This window comes from Symphalangus syndactylus, chromosome 1, assembly GCF_028878055.3.
Source record: "Symphalangus syndactylus isolate Jambi chromosome 1, NHGRI_mSymSyn1-v2.1_pri, whole genome shotgun sequence".
Taxonomy (NCBI): domain Eukaryota; kingdom Metazoa; phylum Chordata; class Mammalia; order Primates; family Hylobatidae; genus Symphalangus; species Symphalangus syndactylus.
The window spans coordinates 133,721,627-133,739,142 of NC_072423.2; the positions used below are offsets into that span (position 1 = coordinate 133,721,627).

The 17,516-nt window shown below is 37.8% G+C and overlaps 1 protein-coding gene across 19 annotated transcripts in view; it reads left to right on the forward strand.

The window, feature by feature from the left end:
• The window catches only part of NEK10 (NIMA related kinase 10), a 251,860-nt gene that overhangs the window by 50,517 nt on the left and 183,827 nt on the right, over positions 1 to 17,516 (forward strand). For all 19 annotated transcript variants that reach the window (XM_063637016.1, XM_055285235.2, XM_063637000.1 and 16 more), the window contains 7 exons: positions 4,780 to 4,821; positions 6,911 to 6,989; positions 8,078 to 8,145; positions 10,040 to 10,119; positions 11,096 to 11,182; positions 14,060 to 14,284; positions 17,192 to 17,331. In XM_063637016.1, coding sequence (XP_063493086.1) covers positions 4,780 to 4,821; positions 6,911 to 6,989; positions 8,078 to 8,145; positions 10,040 to 10,119; positions 11,096 to 11,182; positions 14,060 to 14,284; positions 17,192 to 17,331 — 721 coding nt within the window. The remainder of the gene's footprint in view (positions 1 to 4,779; positions 4,822 to 6,910; positions 6,990 to 8,077; positions 8,146 to 10,039; positions 10,120 to 11,095; positions 11,183 to 14,059; positions 14,285 to 17,191; positions 17,332 to 17,516) is intronic.

A 17,516-nucleotide genomic window follows, 5' to 3' on the forward strand; every position in this document is an offset into this window, starting at 1 on the left:
TTATGTTAGAAACAATAATAAAAAATAGTGGGATTGAGTAGTCTTCTCTCATCCCTTACGTTCCCCAACCTGTTTTTAGCAGGAGACACACTTTCACATTTTCTCTTTGCCTATACTGATCCTGAGAACCTCTAGCATTTATTCAGCATTTTTTGGGTATTATTTACACATTCCTATTCTTAACCTTGTCTTCCTAAGTAACCTTCCCCAAAGTTTTTTTTTTTCTTTATTGTCTTCTCCCATATCTTCCAAGCTCTTGGCTTCAACTATCTTTTTGTTGTTGTTTGTTGACAAGTTCATATCTTCAGCCTCAAACTTTCCCCTTTAAGTCCCAAGTTTCCAGAGACATGTTAGACAACCACCTCGATGACACAGTAGCATAATGGTTCTCAAAGTGTGGGCCCATGTACTGTTTACAGGTCTCTGAAACTCTTTCAGGGGTTCCATAAGATCAAAGCTGTCTTCAACATGATGCTAAATTATTCGAAATGATGTTGTTTGTCTTTTCACTCTCTTACATGTGTGCAGTGGAATTTTCTTTAAGCTACACAACATCTCATGACATCATGGCCCTGGCAACTGATGGAACGTGTACTTGTGTATTCTTGTGTTTTAAAAATTTCTCACTTTTAATTTCTAATGCAATAAATATAAACAGATACATTCTAACCCATATAAACAAAAGCTCTTTGAGGTTCTCAGTAATTTTTAAGAGTGTAAAGGGGTTTGAGACCAAAACTTTGAGAACAGCAATTGTAGCATATTATACTCAATAACTTTATAATGGGGCTCTTCAATTCTTCCCCTCATCCTTGAACTTTTGGAATCAATTCCTGATTCTTTTAATGGCACCATATTTTGTCAGACTTAGGGTAGAAAACTTTAGAAGTATCTATTGTATTTCCTTTTTTCTCATCCTCCTACAAATCAAGTATACCAAGCCTTTTAGAAGAGTGGTTACTGTTCCAAACCTAGAAAGATAGGTAAAGGCCAGTCCACAGAGGGGCATTAAAATCATAACCAAAGAATAAACTTTGGCCAGGCGCAGTGGCTCATGCCTGTAATCCCAGCACTTTGGGAGGCCGAGGTGGGCGGATCACGAGGTCAGGAGATTGAGACCATCCTGGCTAACACGGTGAAACCCCTTCTCTACTAAAAAATAGAAAAAATTAGCCAGACGTGGTGGCAGGCGCCTGTAGTCCCAGCTACTCGGGAGGCGGAGGCAGGAGTATGACGTGAAGCCGGGAGGCGGAGCTTGCAGTCAGCCGAGATCACGCCACTGCACTCCAGCCTGGGCGACTGAGCGAGACTCCATCTCAAAAACAAAAACAAACAAACAAAAAAGAATAAACTTTATGGAGCCACTGATGATCTGAACAGAGGAGTAAATGGTCATGTCAGTAATTCAGTGTTAATGGTTATGCAGTGTGTTCAGCATTCATTGATTTAGTTGCCACGTAGGCTTAGGATGAGAGCACCCAAATGGAAATGACAGTTTTGGCTGTAATAAAAATATATTGGCAAAATGTGCTCCATTTTTAAAAACATACTTTTTACCAGTATTATATTATTGACTCTATTTTTTTTAAAAAAGGAACAATTCAGGGGTAAGCTTAGGAAGGACATTGTTCACACTTTACAGATTGAACTGAAGTTCAGATTAACTAGGGGACTTTCTCCAAGTCATTAGACTCAGAAATATAGAAACCAGTTTTATGGCCCTCTGGCCTGTGACAAGGGAAAGATGCTGAGGGCTAAAAGGGCACACAGGGCGCATTGCTGTAATCTAAGCTTGCAGTCATATTTGCTTTTCAGGTCAGTAACTAGAAGTGTTAAGCCCATGTGTATACATACCTTGTAGTCATGGTTTTCTTTAGTTTACACTCTCGGGTTTGTACAGTCCTGTTGGTATAAGGAAAGGAAATGCAAGGAAGACCAGGGTCTGTGAACAATCTCCTGGCCTTGCTCCACTTTCCATGGGAGCACGGAGGGAAAGTGTTCATTTCATAAACGAAGGTTAAATTCTTGAGTACATAACATAATGACAAAATTCTCTAAGAGGGAGTAAGCGTCTTTCTCCTTCTTGTACTTTATAGCAGCACTTCTCAAACTTTATTCCACAGGAGTAATACGTGTCCTTGGAAATGAAGTGTGCTTTGGTTAGGGATGTTTAGAAAAAGCTGCACACTAGTTCTTCTTTTAGAGACTTACAGTGTACAGCAGCTCCAAAGAGTCTTGAGATACAGAATTTGTTAAATCTGTTTTACCTTACATTTCCCAAGCTGATTGGACAATAAAACTCTCTCTTTCTCTCTGTCTCTTTTTTTTTTTTTTTTGGTAGAATGCCTAATTCCATCCGCTGCACAAAATAAAATCACTGTTTCCAGGACATGGTTTAGGAAACATTGAGTTAGTCCCATATCATCAAAATTATTGAATAAATTTATTGTCATGGCAAACATTTAAAAATAACATTACCATGACCATTTAAACATTATTCTCTTCCTTGGTGTCTTCCCACTCCCAAGCTTCAGATAAATCTCCTTCATGTGAACGACTCCCAGATTTTAATCTTTTGCCCTCACCTCATTTTCTGTGGCCTGTTGTATTTTTTTTCACCTGGGCCTCCCATCAGCACTGCAGTATGTCCAAAATAGAGTCCTCTCCTCTGTCTCAGCCTATTCCTTTCTTTTTCCCTGTGTTAGTTCATTATGACATTGTTCCCAGCCACTCCCACTAAAATAGACTGATGTCTTTGACTTTGCTTCTTTTCTTCCAATCTTTCTTCATGTTCAGTTGATCATATCGCTTCAAATACTACCCCTTTCTCTCCATTCTTATTCCTGCTGTCACTGACCCCCAACTGAGCTCCCAGTTGATACCCTCCCCATCTCCGGTTCATTTTATGACTAGAAGGAAGTCCCCACAGCTAATTCTGGCCAGTCCGTTGCTCACATGTTTTCATTGGGTATCATGGTCTGCATGAAAACATTCAAATTCAGGCTCACATCTAAGTCCTCCCACAGTGTGAATCCACCCTAAGTTTCTGACATTTTTTCCCAATAATACCCTCCATGGAGTTATGGAACTGCTTCTCTCGGAATTACAGCATGTCTTGATGTTTTGTCTGCACAATTTCTATTCACCTTTGAGCCTCCTGTTCTCTTTGCTGGAATCTCCTTTATTTTCACCTCTTTCCGATCTTTACTCAGCAAATCCATGCATCCTTCCAGTCCCCACTTAGAGACCACCACCCACATGAGGTATCTCTTAGTCCTCTCAGGAGGAATGAGGTGTCTCTATTTTGGCCCCTCATAACACTGCATGTATAATTTACTTTTAACGGTTATCTTGTTCTGTCTTAAGTTCTAGTTGTTTGTATACCCACCTTATGCTTGCTTACAGTTCAGCAAAGCACACCCCTGCCATCTACATATTTGTGTCTCCAGAGCCTAACTCAAGGATTTTACATAGGTGGAATGGAAAAAAATGTTTGTTGAATAAATATAACTGGTTTTAAATGTTATTTTAATTTTTATGTGTACGAAACCTCCTACCATAAATAGAGATCATATGTACAATATTCTCGTGCTCTTTAATTATAGCTCTTCTAGAGTGAATAGCATTGATGAGGCTTCAAATTAGTAGGTAGTCATAGAACTATTTTTAATTGAGTTCTAAATGTTATTTTAAAATTTAATTTAGATGTAAGTGTGTTCAGTATTTCCAAGTTCACTTTATACAGAGTATGAAAACCTTGACCCAGGAGGCCTTGAGAGAAAAAGGCCCCTGTGCCTTTTCCCAGTCTGCCCACTCACTGGCTTCATGGCAGAGCTAGACTGTTCTCTCCCATGCTCACGTACTCATCCTTGTGCACTTCCCAGAATCGAAATTATGGCTCTTGTTTATGTTTCAAATAACTTCCTTGTGTGCATGTTAAGTAAGGAGAGAGATGTCAATACAGATGTAATTAAGCAGGTTAAAGCCACCTGAGAATATTTGTCTATAGATAAATGACAATGTGGCTAACCTAAGAGCACTTATTATTAGTAGATCTCCAGGCTGCTCCATTTCACAATTTAAAGTCCTGTATCAGGAGACATTGTCAAAAATTATCTTTACATTTATTTAGAGCATGGGTCTAATAAGATCATTCATCTAATAATTTTGAGAAGCTCCTTCTGTCCTAGAGCAATGCTTCTCAAACTGTACTGTACGTGCGTATGACCTGGAGATCTTGTTGAAACTGAGTGTGATTGAGCAGGTCTGGGGTGGGTGCAGGATTCTGCATTTCTGTTCAGCTCCCAGGTAATGCCGGTGCTGCTGGTTCATGGACACTAGGCAGAGACCTAGCTGAGGGTTCTTGGAGTTTGGTGACGAACTCATCCAGGTTCGTCAGTTATGCAAAATGGTTTTCTTTCTGTGTCTTGGTTTTCCTCATCTGTAACATGAGAATACTGAATGAAATGGTGTCTAATGGCTCTTCTCAACTCAAACATTTTATGATGACACAGGAGGAGGTAAGAAGAAGGAGGGGGCAGGCTGCGGTTCTGAGCACAGATTCATTCTCTTAATCTCAACCCAACTTTCATATTTATTAATAGTTTATTTTAAAGGTAGTATGAATGACATACCATAAGTTTTCCATATTTATATTAGAATGTAGACCTTCACAAAATAATTATAAATATGACAACTTAGTAAAGAAATTGCATGTAAAATATACTTCTCCCTCTACCCTCATCATTTACATGTGTTTTGTTGCTTTTATTTTATTAGGAAATACTCCATAGCTTAGGTGGGATTGAAAACCTAGCTCAGGTAAGATTCCTTTTGTGGTGGCTGGTCTTGCCTTTTCATTTTGTGCCTGCTCTGAGCAAGAATTAAAAGGATATGTGACAGAAGGTGGCTTTCCTATGTTATGCTGTCTGCCCCAGAGAGGGACAGACAGCGTTAAGCGTGAATGTGAGGCATGATACTCATAGAGCAGGGAGGAACCCACGACATTTTGTTCTGGCTAATTGGGCTCACTTTACTCAGCCTGATCAAATAAGAGAGTGCTATAAAAGGTCACATGTCTTTAGCTAGTAATAATAAGAAATAGGCAGCGGGGTGTGGTAGCTCACGCCTGTAATCCTAGCACTTTGGGAGGCTGAGGTGGGTGGATCACCTGAGGTCAGGAGTTTGAGACCAGCCTGGCCAACATGGTGAAACCCCGTCTCTTAAAAATACAAAAATTAGCCAGACATGGTGCCAGGTGCCTATAATCCCAGCTACTCGGGAGGCTGACGCAGAGAATCGCTTGAACCTGGGGGCAGAGGTTGCAATGAGCTGAAGTTGCACCATTGCACTCCAGCCTGGGCAACAGAGCGAAACTCTGCCTCACAACAACAAAAGGGGCAATGGCTGGAAGGCTCAAGCCCTTAGCATTGTATATACCATGTGGCAGGAGGAAAATAAATATGTATATATATGTATATATATTTGAGACGGTATCTTACTATGTTGCCTAGGCTGGTCTCAAAATGCTGGGCCCAAGCAATCCTCCTGCTTCAGCCTCCTGAGTAGCTGGGATTACAGGTGTGTGCCACTGGGCCTGGCAAGATAATAAACTGATTATGAAGATGTTCAAAACATTTTCAAACAAGAAAACGATTACTGTGCTCACTAAAATACTAATAAATAGATGACAAAGAAAGGAATTCTTGACCTTATTTATTTTTCTGCTTTGCTAACTACTGAGGGAGGGTAAGCAAGTGAGTATATATACTGAGCAACTCAGAGGCTTGCATTTATTAATACAATAAAACAAAATTTCTTTCCTTCTTTCTTTCTTTTTTGAGATAGGGTCTCACTCTGTCACCCAGGCTGAAGTGCGGTTGTGTGATGTCAGCTCACTGCAACCTCTGCCTCCCGGGTTCAAGTGATTCTTGTGCCTCAGCCTCCCAAGTAGCTGGGATTACAGGCATGCGCCACCATGCCCTGATCATTTTTGTTTGTATTTCTAGTAGAGACAGGGTTACACCATGTTGGCCAGGCTGGAATAAAACAAAATTTCTGATCATGTTTTTGAGTTGGAACAGGCTAGTCTCCTAAAACCTGCATAATGTTTACAGAAAGAATGATTTTCATAATAAACATGTGGCCCTGCAAACTCAGTCTGAATAATTAATGGAAAATTAAGTTTGTGGCAATTTAACATTAAATCTATTATATTCTTAGAAAATTGATTCATGTTTATTTTTTGTTTTCAAGAAACTTTTTAAATTGACTAGAGGTTTACCTCATTTAATAACATGTTTCATAAGATTATGTTACAAAGCATCTTCTTATCCATTTTAACTTCCATTATAATATTAGAAATTGCCTGTTTCCCTGAACCTGTTTATTGTAATCAATTATCCACAGTGAGAATTATCAGACTACTCAGTACCCATTTTATTCTGATTATTGCTAACTGCATGTATGCTGGTTAGACATATATTCAGAGATTATAAAATATAACGTCAGTAAAATATATACAATGTATTATAAAAATTATCCTAAAAAGATAACATTGAAGAATATACATTCTATATGCTATATATTATATGTATCTTGTATTTGGATACTAAATTACACCACAAACTTAGTTAAGAGTAATTTTGAGACTTTCGAGAGTTTATAGAGTCAGCCTTGAGATGGTCTTTCCCTCAACTTCATAGCATGCAAGAGAAGCGAAAGAATCTAGAAACCCAGCCACCTTTTGCACTTGAGTGGTAACAGTTACAGAAGGAGCGCGAGAGTATTATTTGATGAATCTGTTATGCCACCTACAGTTTATTTTAAGAACTGCAGCATCTTGTTCCTTGCTTCCTTGTGTGCTTTCGGTGTCCTCCTGACTGGCTTGTTGGTTTGTTCCTTCATGCAGTATATGGAGATTGTAGCCAATGAGTACCTCGGCTATGGAGAAGAGCAGCACACTGTGGACAAGCTGGTCAACATGACATGTAAGTGTTGTTGCGAGGACACAGCCAATTTTGTGGACTTGCTGGAAAAAGCAATATGGTGTTTGCAGCAGGAAACAAGGATACTTTAAATATTTATTAATGTTCGCATACACAGCTCAAGTGTTGAGCATCCAGGCCAATTGTTATATTCAGTGGCAACACAGCCAGAAGGAAGATGTTTAGATTACAACCCTTACCTTGAAAAGCACAATTTATTTAATGCAAGAGAGGCTTCCATAAAAGCAAATTTTGGTAAAATCTATTTTTGCCTCTTTTTATTTCTGTTAAAATGTCAGAGATTATCCAGTTTTTTTTTTTCTATAAAATTGGGTTAATCATGATTACCTACCTCATAGAATCTGAAACATCCAGAGCATGAAAAAGAAAAATAACAACAACAAAGCTTATCTGATGCTGCGAACGTGAAAACGTTGGGCTGTGAGTGTGAGGTATTCCTTAGTCACTCAATCTTCTCCTGTTGGAGGCTCTTCCCAGCCCTGCTGTCCTGCACTCCAGCTTTGATGAGCCACAGACATCCTGCCGTGTGGGATGCCAGTCCGTTTTCTTTGTGTGACTGGACTGGCTCTTCATATCTGCTTGTGGAGCAGCACAGTGATTCTCAGATCCGGGGAGACAAGAGTTTATGGCAAGCCCTGGGCACTAGGAAGTCTCTTTGAGGATGACTATTTTCCTCAGCTGAGGAAACGTGCAGGTTCCTCTCATTTGCTGGCCTTCCCTCTCTTCTTTCTAAGTTGAAATCTTCACAGAAAAGACCTTTGAAGAATAGGCCTCACTTTGAACTGGTAATGATGTTAAGGAACTTCAAGTGGAAAGAGAGGCTTGCCTTTTTTGGTATTTTTATACTTCATTATTATAATAATATTACAAAATAAATACCAGTGGAGCTTGAGGAGTAATTCTTGGGGTGAAAAAGTAGCCACGCTGCTCCTGCATCTGTTGTTCCTTTCGTGCTGTCTGTTCCGTTTGCCCTTTCTCTGGCTGCCCATATGTACTGCAGATCTGTGCACCTAGAAGTACGCCCCCTTTAATCTCTGGATGTGTCTTTGTGCTCTTTCTTTCCTTCATAGATATTTTTCAAAAACTTGCTGCAGTCAAAGATCAAAGAGAATGGGTCACCACAAGCGGAGCCCACAAGGTGAGTGGCCCCTGAAAGAGTTAATGCTTCAGCTTTCTATGGCAATAGTTCACATTAGGGAAGTTCAGAGCCTTTGTGGTTAAGTCATGGGTAATTAGAATCCACAAACCTGCCAGCCTGGCCTAAGATTGTGGATCTTTGTCAACCCTTTTATATTCTTTACCAGCGTTACAAGTTAATAGAGATATAATAAATACAAGTTTTCTGTAACTCTTTTCTTTTTTTTCTATGCCATTTAATACCAACTAGGTTTATTACTTAAATGTTATTTGAAAAGCCCCAGCTATGTATAAACTCACCCTAGGTGTGCATTTATAAATAAGCCAACAAAAATAAACAAAATGTACATATGTATACATATAAATTCCATATGGCATATGGGGCTATATTAGTTTGAACCATATATGATTGCCATTGTAGGTCAAAACAGACTATATTTATAGCAAAACTGTTTAGACTGTAGCCATGTGGAGCCAAGTTTCAGTAACCTGTTGAGTTTCATATCCCGGGAAGCCACTTTCTAGTGTATATGGGAGCAAGATTGCCTAAAATGTGTTAATGCATGCCACTCATGGTCTAGAGGATGATTCTAGGTGATACACAGGTCAACGTTTTTTGTTTCAGTAGCCATCTATTTCACAGATATTATTGCTTACAATTGGAAAATTTTTTTTTGAGTTAACATTAAAGATGTTAATTGAATATGGCAAAAATTGTGAAAATGATATGTAATGGATCGAAGTTTGGGAAACATTAGAAGACAGAGAAGAAAGAGAGAAGAAAAAGAGGAAAGGATCAGACAAATAAAGATAATGATAACTTCATTAAGATAAAATGAAATCATAAAGGCAAAAAATCCATATACTGGAAACATAAAAATTACCTTAGCAGTTGTTGCGCAGGTTGCAGCTCTGACCTGGGACATTTTGGGAGGCACTTTTCAGGGGCACTCCACATTCTGAAAATGTAGAGAACTTTCCAAATAAGAAAATTTGCCTTAATGAGAATTCAGGTAAAGCCACTGACAAGATACAGACTTCCAGCTAAGTCATGTTAGTTAAGATGATGCTTGGGAGCATCAATGATGCACTTTCAACATCAAATAGAAATCTGAGAGGCAAATGGAATGCTTGATAGTATTCATATCTTTTTTAGTTTGGCAAAAGAATGAAAGTTTCAATATTTTGTTGAAAAATAGTTTCATAATTTGGAAAGTGCCTAGCACAATGCCTGGGTCAAAGTGAGTTCTCAACGGCTGATCACTACGACTATTGTAATTTATGTCATTAATCTTCCTGGTTCTTCCCAGGGTGGGATCAGAAGGGGCAGAGAATACTTGGGCACATGGAAATAGAGGGAAGTATGAGGACCAGGCTGGTCTTGTAGCTTGATGCCTTTTGCATCCTGTCCTGGGCAAGGAATGGCTACAGGAGGTTACTCTCAAGAGTTCCAAAGTAAGGAGAGATGGATTCCTGCCATCTGTAAAGAACTGGATATTTTGAATGTTTAATAAAACTCTTTTTAAGAATAAACTTTTACATTGACTGCAAAAAATAAAAAAGAAACTGCATAAGGCTTGATAGGGCATAATATTTTTTCACTATTCTATGGGTAAAGCCATAGTAAAATAAACAACTTGATTATATTGACAAAAAGTGTTTATAAAGATATATTTAATGCCATGAAAAATTTCAGTAGATAACATTAAGAAAAAACATAAGAGAGAGCAGCTTTAACATTATATATAGTTTGTGCTTAATTGTATATACACATACATTATAAACTACTAAGCAAAACAAAAAAAAAACAGTTAAGCCTGTATGATCTTGAGAGGGAAACATTTTGCCATTCAAGCAGCTGGTAATGCAAAATAAATTTTTAATTTATTTTTCAGACATTAGTAAATTTACTTGGTGCCCGAGATACTAATGTTCTATTGGGTTCCCTTCTGGCCCTGGCTAGTTTAGCAGAAAGGTAAGTAGTGTATTCTAATATACTTTCCAGTTCTGCTACTATAGCAATTTAGGTGGTAAGGATGCAAAATAATCAGTTACTTTGTCAACTACTTAATACAATTTCTTGATAAATAGGTGTGAAATAACATGTTGAAGAGAATCTTGGATAGAAAGCATTATTTAAAAATTTAAACTGGAAAGGCAAATTGCAGTTTAAAATTTTCTTTTTATTTCCTGACTGGAAATGTTTAGTCTTTTCATCTAACCCTCAGTTACTTCTAATTTCAAAATTACCATAATATTTCTTTGGCAGTTGAATCTTTCTGACCATCTTAATTCATTCTTACCTGTGAATTTTAGCATACAGAACATTTTCAAACATTTGTGGGCTTTGAAAAATTTTCAAGAAGTTCTTTCCTCTTATAAATGTCATGATTATTTTAAATGTTTTTATGACAATAAGTGGACCATTGCTTTTCTGTGAGTGACATATGATTCCTCTTGTTTTTTCATGTCTTCTCCAAAGATAATATTGGAGCTAGGATATTAAATAAATAAATTTATATGGTTAGGCTTTGTGTCCCCACCCAAATCTCATCTTGAATTGTAATCCCTATAATCCCCATAATTCCCTCATGTCAAGGGAGAGACCAGGTGGAGGTAATTGAATCATGGGGCCATTTCCTCCATGCTGTTCTCATGATAGTGAGTTCTCATGAGATCTGATGGTTTTATAAGGGGCTCTCCCCCTTCTCTCGGCACTTACCCTTCCTGCTGCCTTGTGAAGAAGGTGCCTTGCTTCCGCTTTATCTTCCACCATGACCATAAGTTTCCTGAGGCCTTCCTAGCCATGCTGAACTGTGAGTCAATTAAACCTCTTTCCTTTGTAAATCACCCAGTCTCGGGCAGTTCTTCATACCAGTTTGAAAAAGGACTAATACATGGATGTAGCAAAATATGCTTTTAGTAATTGCTAATTATCTTTCAATTTATAGTCCAGAATGTAGGGAGAAGATAAGTGAACTCAACATTGTAGAAAATCTGTTGATGATTTTACATGAATATGACTTGCTTTCTAAAAGGTAGGATTGCTAACAGTAGAAAAAGACAATGCAGTGCCTTTATTTGACAGAAACACTTATTATTTTTATTACGTCATGTTATTTACATTGTAACTGAATATAATGAGTCAGCTTGGCATTTATTTTCTGTTTAAGTTTATATAAAGAAAATAGAGCAAAGAAGTATATCCATTTATCTTTAGTCCTGCATTATGTCTAGATCTGGGCATAGAAGCTGATGAAATAAATTTTTCTGATATCATTTTTAATGTTTTGTTTATTGCATTTATTTATATCCTGCCTTTTTAGGGAAAGAAACTCTGCAGTGGCTCTATTTTTAGTAATTTCAAATTGTATATTATAATAAATGATTAGATTGCTAAAATCCATTTGCATTAAGGCAAGTAAAATAAGATAGCAACTGACTTGTTTTGTGATCACCTGCTATAATAACTCAAAATAAAATCTAGAATAAAATGGATTCATTTTTACTTGAACTGCATATTGTTCTAATAACTATCCAGATAGTTATTAGATTGTACTTAAATAGAGTTGCAATCTACATCATTTGATATTTAGTTGAGTAATTTTCTAAAGAGGCAAAATAGATAAAAAGAAATCTCCAGCAACGAAGCCCTGATGCTTAACTCATAGTAAATCCTTTTGCATTCTTCTTCAAAACTCTCGTAAAAGAGCATTAAATATAGATAATACTTATAGACGTGGTTATCTGAACAAACAAGGTTCCAAGCTTGGTACCAGGTGTTGAAAACCAAAGATGAATAAGTTATAAATATGTAGTGTAGAAGAGGGTCAGACAGTGCTATAACTGATACAGTAGACAGATGCACAGGGTGCTCTGGGAGCATGGAGCAGAGACTTCCCAATTAGAATGTGGAGTCATGCAAAGTTTCCTGGAGGAAAGAGGAGATATCTAGGCAGAGAGAGAGAGACAACATAAAAACAGTATGTGCTTGGACATGGAGGCATGAAATTGGGTGTGTTAGAGGAATGTGATGGTTGGGCACAGCAGGAGCATAAGAATGAAAGTGCCAGAGAACTAGAGCAGATAGTTAATGATAAATTTAAAATGTAGATAACTTTGATCAGTGTTTTCTATATGCCAAGACCTGCTCTAAGCACTTTGCTTATTAACTCATGTGATCTGCACATTAACCCTATTTTTCCCATATTTTATAGATAAGGCAACAAGACACCTTTATCCAGGTCATGATGGTCTCTGATAAATAACGATGTGAATTTTATCATGAACATTATGGGGACTCATGGAAAAATTTTAAGCATGATCAAATTTGTTTTTTGAAAGATCAGTTTGATAGCAGTGTATGTGAGAGTGGGGTGGGGGGTGTTTGTTTATATCCACACACTGAGATCCACTTACAACAAGGAGAGGATGTTTGGTGTAGAAAGTTTGTGAAGGTAAAGAATACTATTTATCAAGGAACATTTATTATTAATGTCAGAGCACAAAATTTGGGAGGGAGAGGAGCCATAGATAATCAGCTCAGGGGAAAGGAATGAGAAAGCTGTATGAGAATGAGAATATTGGAGAGGTAGATGAAAGAGGGGTTTATATCTTGAGCATGACCGAGGATTACAAGGATGGGAGGAGCAGTGGGGTTAGCTAGCTGCCTGATGTTCAAAAGAATCCCAGCAGTTGCCCAGGAAATAGAAAACACTAAGAGCTCTTGATTGACAGTGGAGGAGTGTGAAAAGAGGAGTATGTGTGTTGATGACTCCCAGTCTTGTGGCTTGGAATATTGAAAATATTGTGGTGCCTCGAGTCAAGATTGGGGATATAAGGTGAAGAATAGACCTGGGGAGGAGGCTAATGACTGAGTTTAGGAGTAGTATGGAAAGTACTTGTGGAATACCCATGTGGCTAAAACTTCTGGAAGTTAGGAGCAATGCCTGGGCTGAGATCATGATGACAGGGTAGAAAGAGTGTTTGAAATCATGGGAATGGATGACACCATCCAGGAGGGGAGTGTTTAGAGAATGAGACTGGAGGACTAAGGATGATTCTATAAAACATTTATCATCATAATATTTCATGGCACAGCTGAACCTTGTGTCTTTACCATCAATTTAATGCACTTTGCACTGAGTATATAGTAACTGAGTGCTTTGCCCTTAACTTACCTGCATTGTAGTGTTTTTGACATTTTCTAAGAATGTCTTATTTTGCAATTACATAGTAAGTTTCTGAAGACTAGAATAAGGCTTTTATTATTATTATTATTTTAGTCTTTAGCACAATACAGATGTCATTGTTTGTCCTTGATACCTATTTGCTGGTCAGTAGGTTTTTTTTTTTTAAAAAAAAACAGAGTCTCGCTCTGTCACCCAGGCTGGAGTGCACTGGCAAGTGACCTTGGCTCACTGCAACCTCTGCCTCCTGGGTTCAAGCAATTCTTCTGCCTCAGCCTCCCAAGTGGCTGGGATTACAGGCACACACCACCATGCCCTGCCAATGCTGGTCAGTAGGTCTTTAACCAGAACAGTGATGATGCAATGAGCCTATAATTTAGAACAGTGGTCTGCAAACTGTGACCTACAGGCTAAGTTTATTCCACTGCTAATTTTTGTAAATAAAGATTTATTTTAACATAGGGATGTTAATTTATTTTTATATGTTGTCTATGGCTGCTTTCATGCTATCTCAGCATAGCTGAGTAGTTGTGACACAGATTGTACAGTTAGTAAAGCTAAAAGTGTTTGGCTTTGATTGGGCTTCTTACAGAAAATGGCACATTGACCCATGACTTACAAAATGTTAGGGTTATATTTCATGCACTGATGATAGCTTTAGTCTTAATGTAAAGTCATCAACTCATGATGCTGTGATTCTCACCCCACCCTCCGTACCCCTTTCAGACTAACAGCGGAGTTGCTGCGCCTACTTTGTGCAGAGCCCCAGGTGAAAGAGCAGGTGAAGCTCTACGAGGGGATACCTGTCCTCCTCAGTTTGCTCCACTCGGACCACTTGAAGCTGCTCTGGAGCGTTGTCTGGATTCTGGTACAGGTTTGTGAAGACCCTGAGACCAGCGTGGAAATTCGCATTTGGGGAGGCATCAAACAGCTTCTTCATATTTTACGAGGGTGAGTCAAAGTGAGCTTTGGCCTACTTTGCCCTATTTGTTGAAGTCTGGGGACTCTGTGACGAGATGGCAGATTGGTGTGTGTCACCTTGTTCCCTCCTGCTTTGGGGTTTCTTTGGTAATTCATGCTTTCCAAAGTCATCTAGACTTGTCACAAGCATGTTCTAGATCAATGTTAGGGGCATTCATCTTTTAAATTCCTTGGGGACCCAGATATATTTATCTTTGCCTCACCAACCTCCAGTACGGTGCTGGGAATGTAGAAGGCCATCAATCTGCAAATATAGTGAAGGCTGAATGGAAATCCAGTAACCTAAAAAAAACCTTTGTCTTGCCACCTTTTCCTTGAATTAGTATATGCATTTTGTCATTCCAACTATAATGATTACTAATATTTTCCTAAAATGTTTGTGTGTGCACATATATTATTATCTATAAAGAGAAAGCAAAGCCTATATGAAAGGAGCAGGTGTATAATCCTTGTTTTTGAAAGATGATATCATTAATCAAGTGGTTGCCATGTTACTAACTCTAGTCCAGTTCTCTACTTTTCTCTCTAATCTTCATTACGGTCCTCTAAGGTGGGCATTATCTCTCTTTTAAAAGTAGAATTCCAGTGACATTCTAAGTCAGGAACATGGAGAATGGATAGTTTAGTTCCCAGTTGAAATTCTCTAGAAGTATGTTGCAATCTAACTTCTGTATTTTCTGAATTAAATAGATTGAAGTATTTAATAATAATATCTTGTGGTACCATCCATGGGAAGATTCTATTACCTAATATTGTTATAAAGTATAATTCAGTTCTATGGGTGCTGAACCAAAGTTAAAAATGAGTATGCCTCCTTGAACTGGATTGTGTTTATGATCTGCAGCATAAATAGAGCTCATTCTAATACAAGCAGAGGGACTTATCAATTTTCATATAACTAGATATTGTCAAATCAATATTGTTATGACTTTGTATTTGTTATGCTTCTAGGGATATTGCAGAACTATGTGTTACCAACTTCATTTTATCTTAAGGAACATTCAGAGCGTAAGAATAGACTGTAGAGATATGAACAGTCGCTTTGTTAACAATATCTGTCATTACCTAAACAAAGGAAAAAATTTATAGACTGTTGACAGTCTACTTCATGAATGTGACATAAAAGTATCTATTACTTTATAGTATAGATTATAAGTCATTCATTAGTGCTGTGACATAATAAGCCAGGCCCTTGGTCAAAATAATTACAATTGCCAAATATTTTTTATTTAGGTTTGTAGGATGACGATGGTAATGATGATCATGGTGGCGGTTATTCTTTATTATTGGACAATCATACCTATTACAATAGGTGTGGGTTGCCCTCTTGGAGAACAGCTATTTTCTTAAGGATAAAATGAAATTCTGTAATAGCTAAGCAGAATTTCAAAGACAAAACCTGCCTTTTTCTCATATAGAATTGAATCTGGCTTTCTTCTTTTGCTGAAGTCATAACTATCCTTGGTAAAAAAGAGGTCTTTCACATCTAAAGAATCATTTTCCAGTCCATTTTGATGGTGCAATGTTAGCAAACTTTTCCCGGGACAATGACATATTTTAACTCTTATTCTATGTTAAATATGTACTGGTGCTCTGGGAGAATTTATTACCCCAGCTGGATAAACAGTTTCTTTTCAGAGCTTGTGCCTGATCCTGGGCTGACTGCAGCTGGCACTAGGGGTAGAGGTTTCCAGGCTGTCTTGTGGCTGGAGTATGAACAGCACTGTTTTCAGGGTAGTTTCCGGGAAACTTGCTCATGCCTGTTCACCTGCCATCCCAAACTCAAAGGCAGCTCCCAAAGGGCTCCCTTGATCAGGTGAAGAGATCCCTACAATTTGAGTTTTAAGAGAATAATGTCGACAGATAAGATCGCCACCTGTGACTGTCCCTAGGCCTAGCTCCATTACCTTCCCCATGCTCATTTCAGGGAGGACACTAGTGGACCCAGATGACATGAGAGGGAAGTCAAGGAAACTCCATCCACGTTACATTTAGGCACAGAGAAATCCAGGTAGAGTTGCTGCTATAAAAAATAAATACATGGAAAAAAATGGTAACTATGTAAAACAAAAGGGATCAAAGCAGGCAAAAGACAGATGAAGAACCTATTATGGAAGAAAGTGTACTGAGTAAGCAGAAAAGCGAATGCTTTATTTCATCAAAGACATTAAGCAGAGCATGAATTTATGAAATGAGATTAAAGATGAAACAAATTTTTGGACCCAAAAAGGCAAGAAGATTGCAGAGCTGGGAAAGAAAACAAGGATTGAATAACACCTACAGAACCAATAAATTAGATAGATCACCAGAAAAAAAAATGGAAATAGTAAAATGCAGGATAAGCTTGAAAAAAATTACATATAATGCAGAAGAAAAAGACCAATGAATAAAAGAAATTAGAAAATAAAAGATATGCCCAGTAGAAGAAGACAGGTTTTCAACATGTGGATAATTGAGATCCCTGAAGTACAGAGTAAAATGTAAAGGGCCAAACATTTCCAAGATACGATAGAAGAGAACTTTCTTAAAATAAAGGAAGATTGAAAGTTCATGGAAAAAGAAAACTGAGAATAATCAAGACTGAGATGTATTCAGGTGAATCAACTCCAGGAAAATTGAAAATTCAAAAACAAAGATGGCCATATAGAGCAGTGGGGAGAGGACACTTTTCAATAATAGTGAGAAATCAGTAACCATAAAAAAATGATTCTTACCACACACTATACACAAAAATCAGTTACAGGTGGATTGGAAAGTGAAACAATAATGATGCCTTCATGACCTGAGGGAGGCAAAGATTTCTTAAATGTGACACAGAAAGGACTGATGGTGAAGGGAAATTGATAAATGGTCTATGCATTAACTTTTCTTTTTCAGAGACAGAAATTTTGTTTCTGATCGCTCCTCCATTGGAAGCCTGTCCAGTGCAAATGCTGCAGGCCGAATCCAGCAGCTTCATTTATCAGAAGACTTGAGCCCTAGGGAAATACAAGAAAATACTTTCTCACTTCAAGCAGGTATTTATGTTTTATTATTTGATATGTTATAATTTATTGTGTTGTATTATTATTCACTATTATAGATTAGTGTAATAGTGTTAAGTAGGCACAATTTAGAAGTTTACAAAAATGTAAAGTGAAATCCACGTGGATGCCAGAAACTTCTTGGTCCCAGTGATGGACTTGCAGATGAATGATACAAC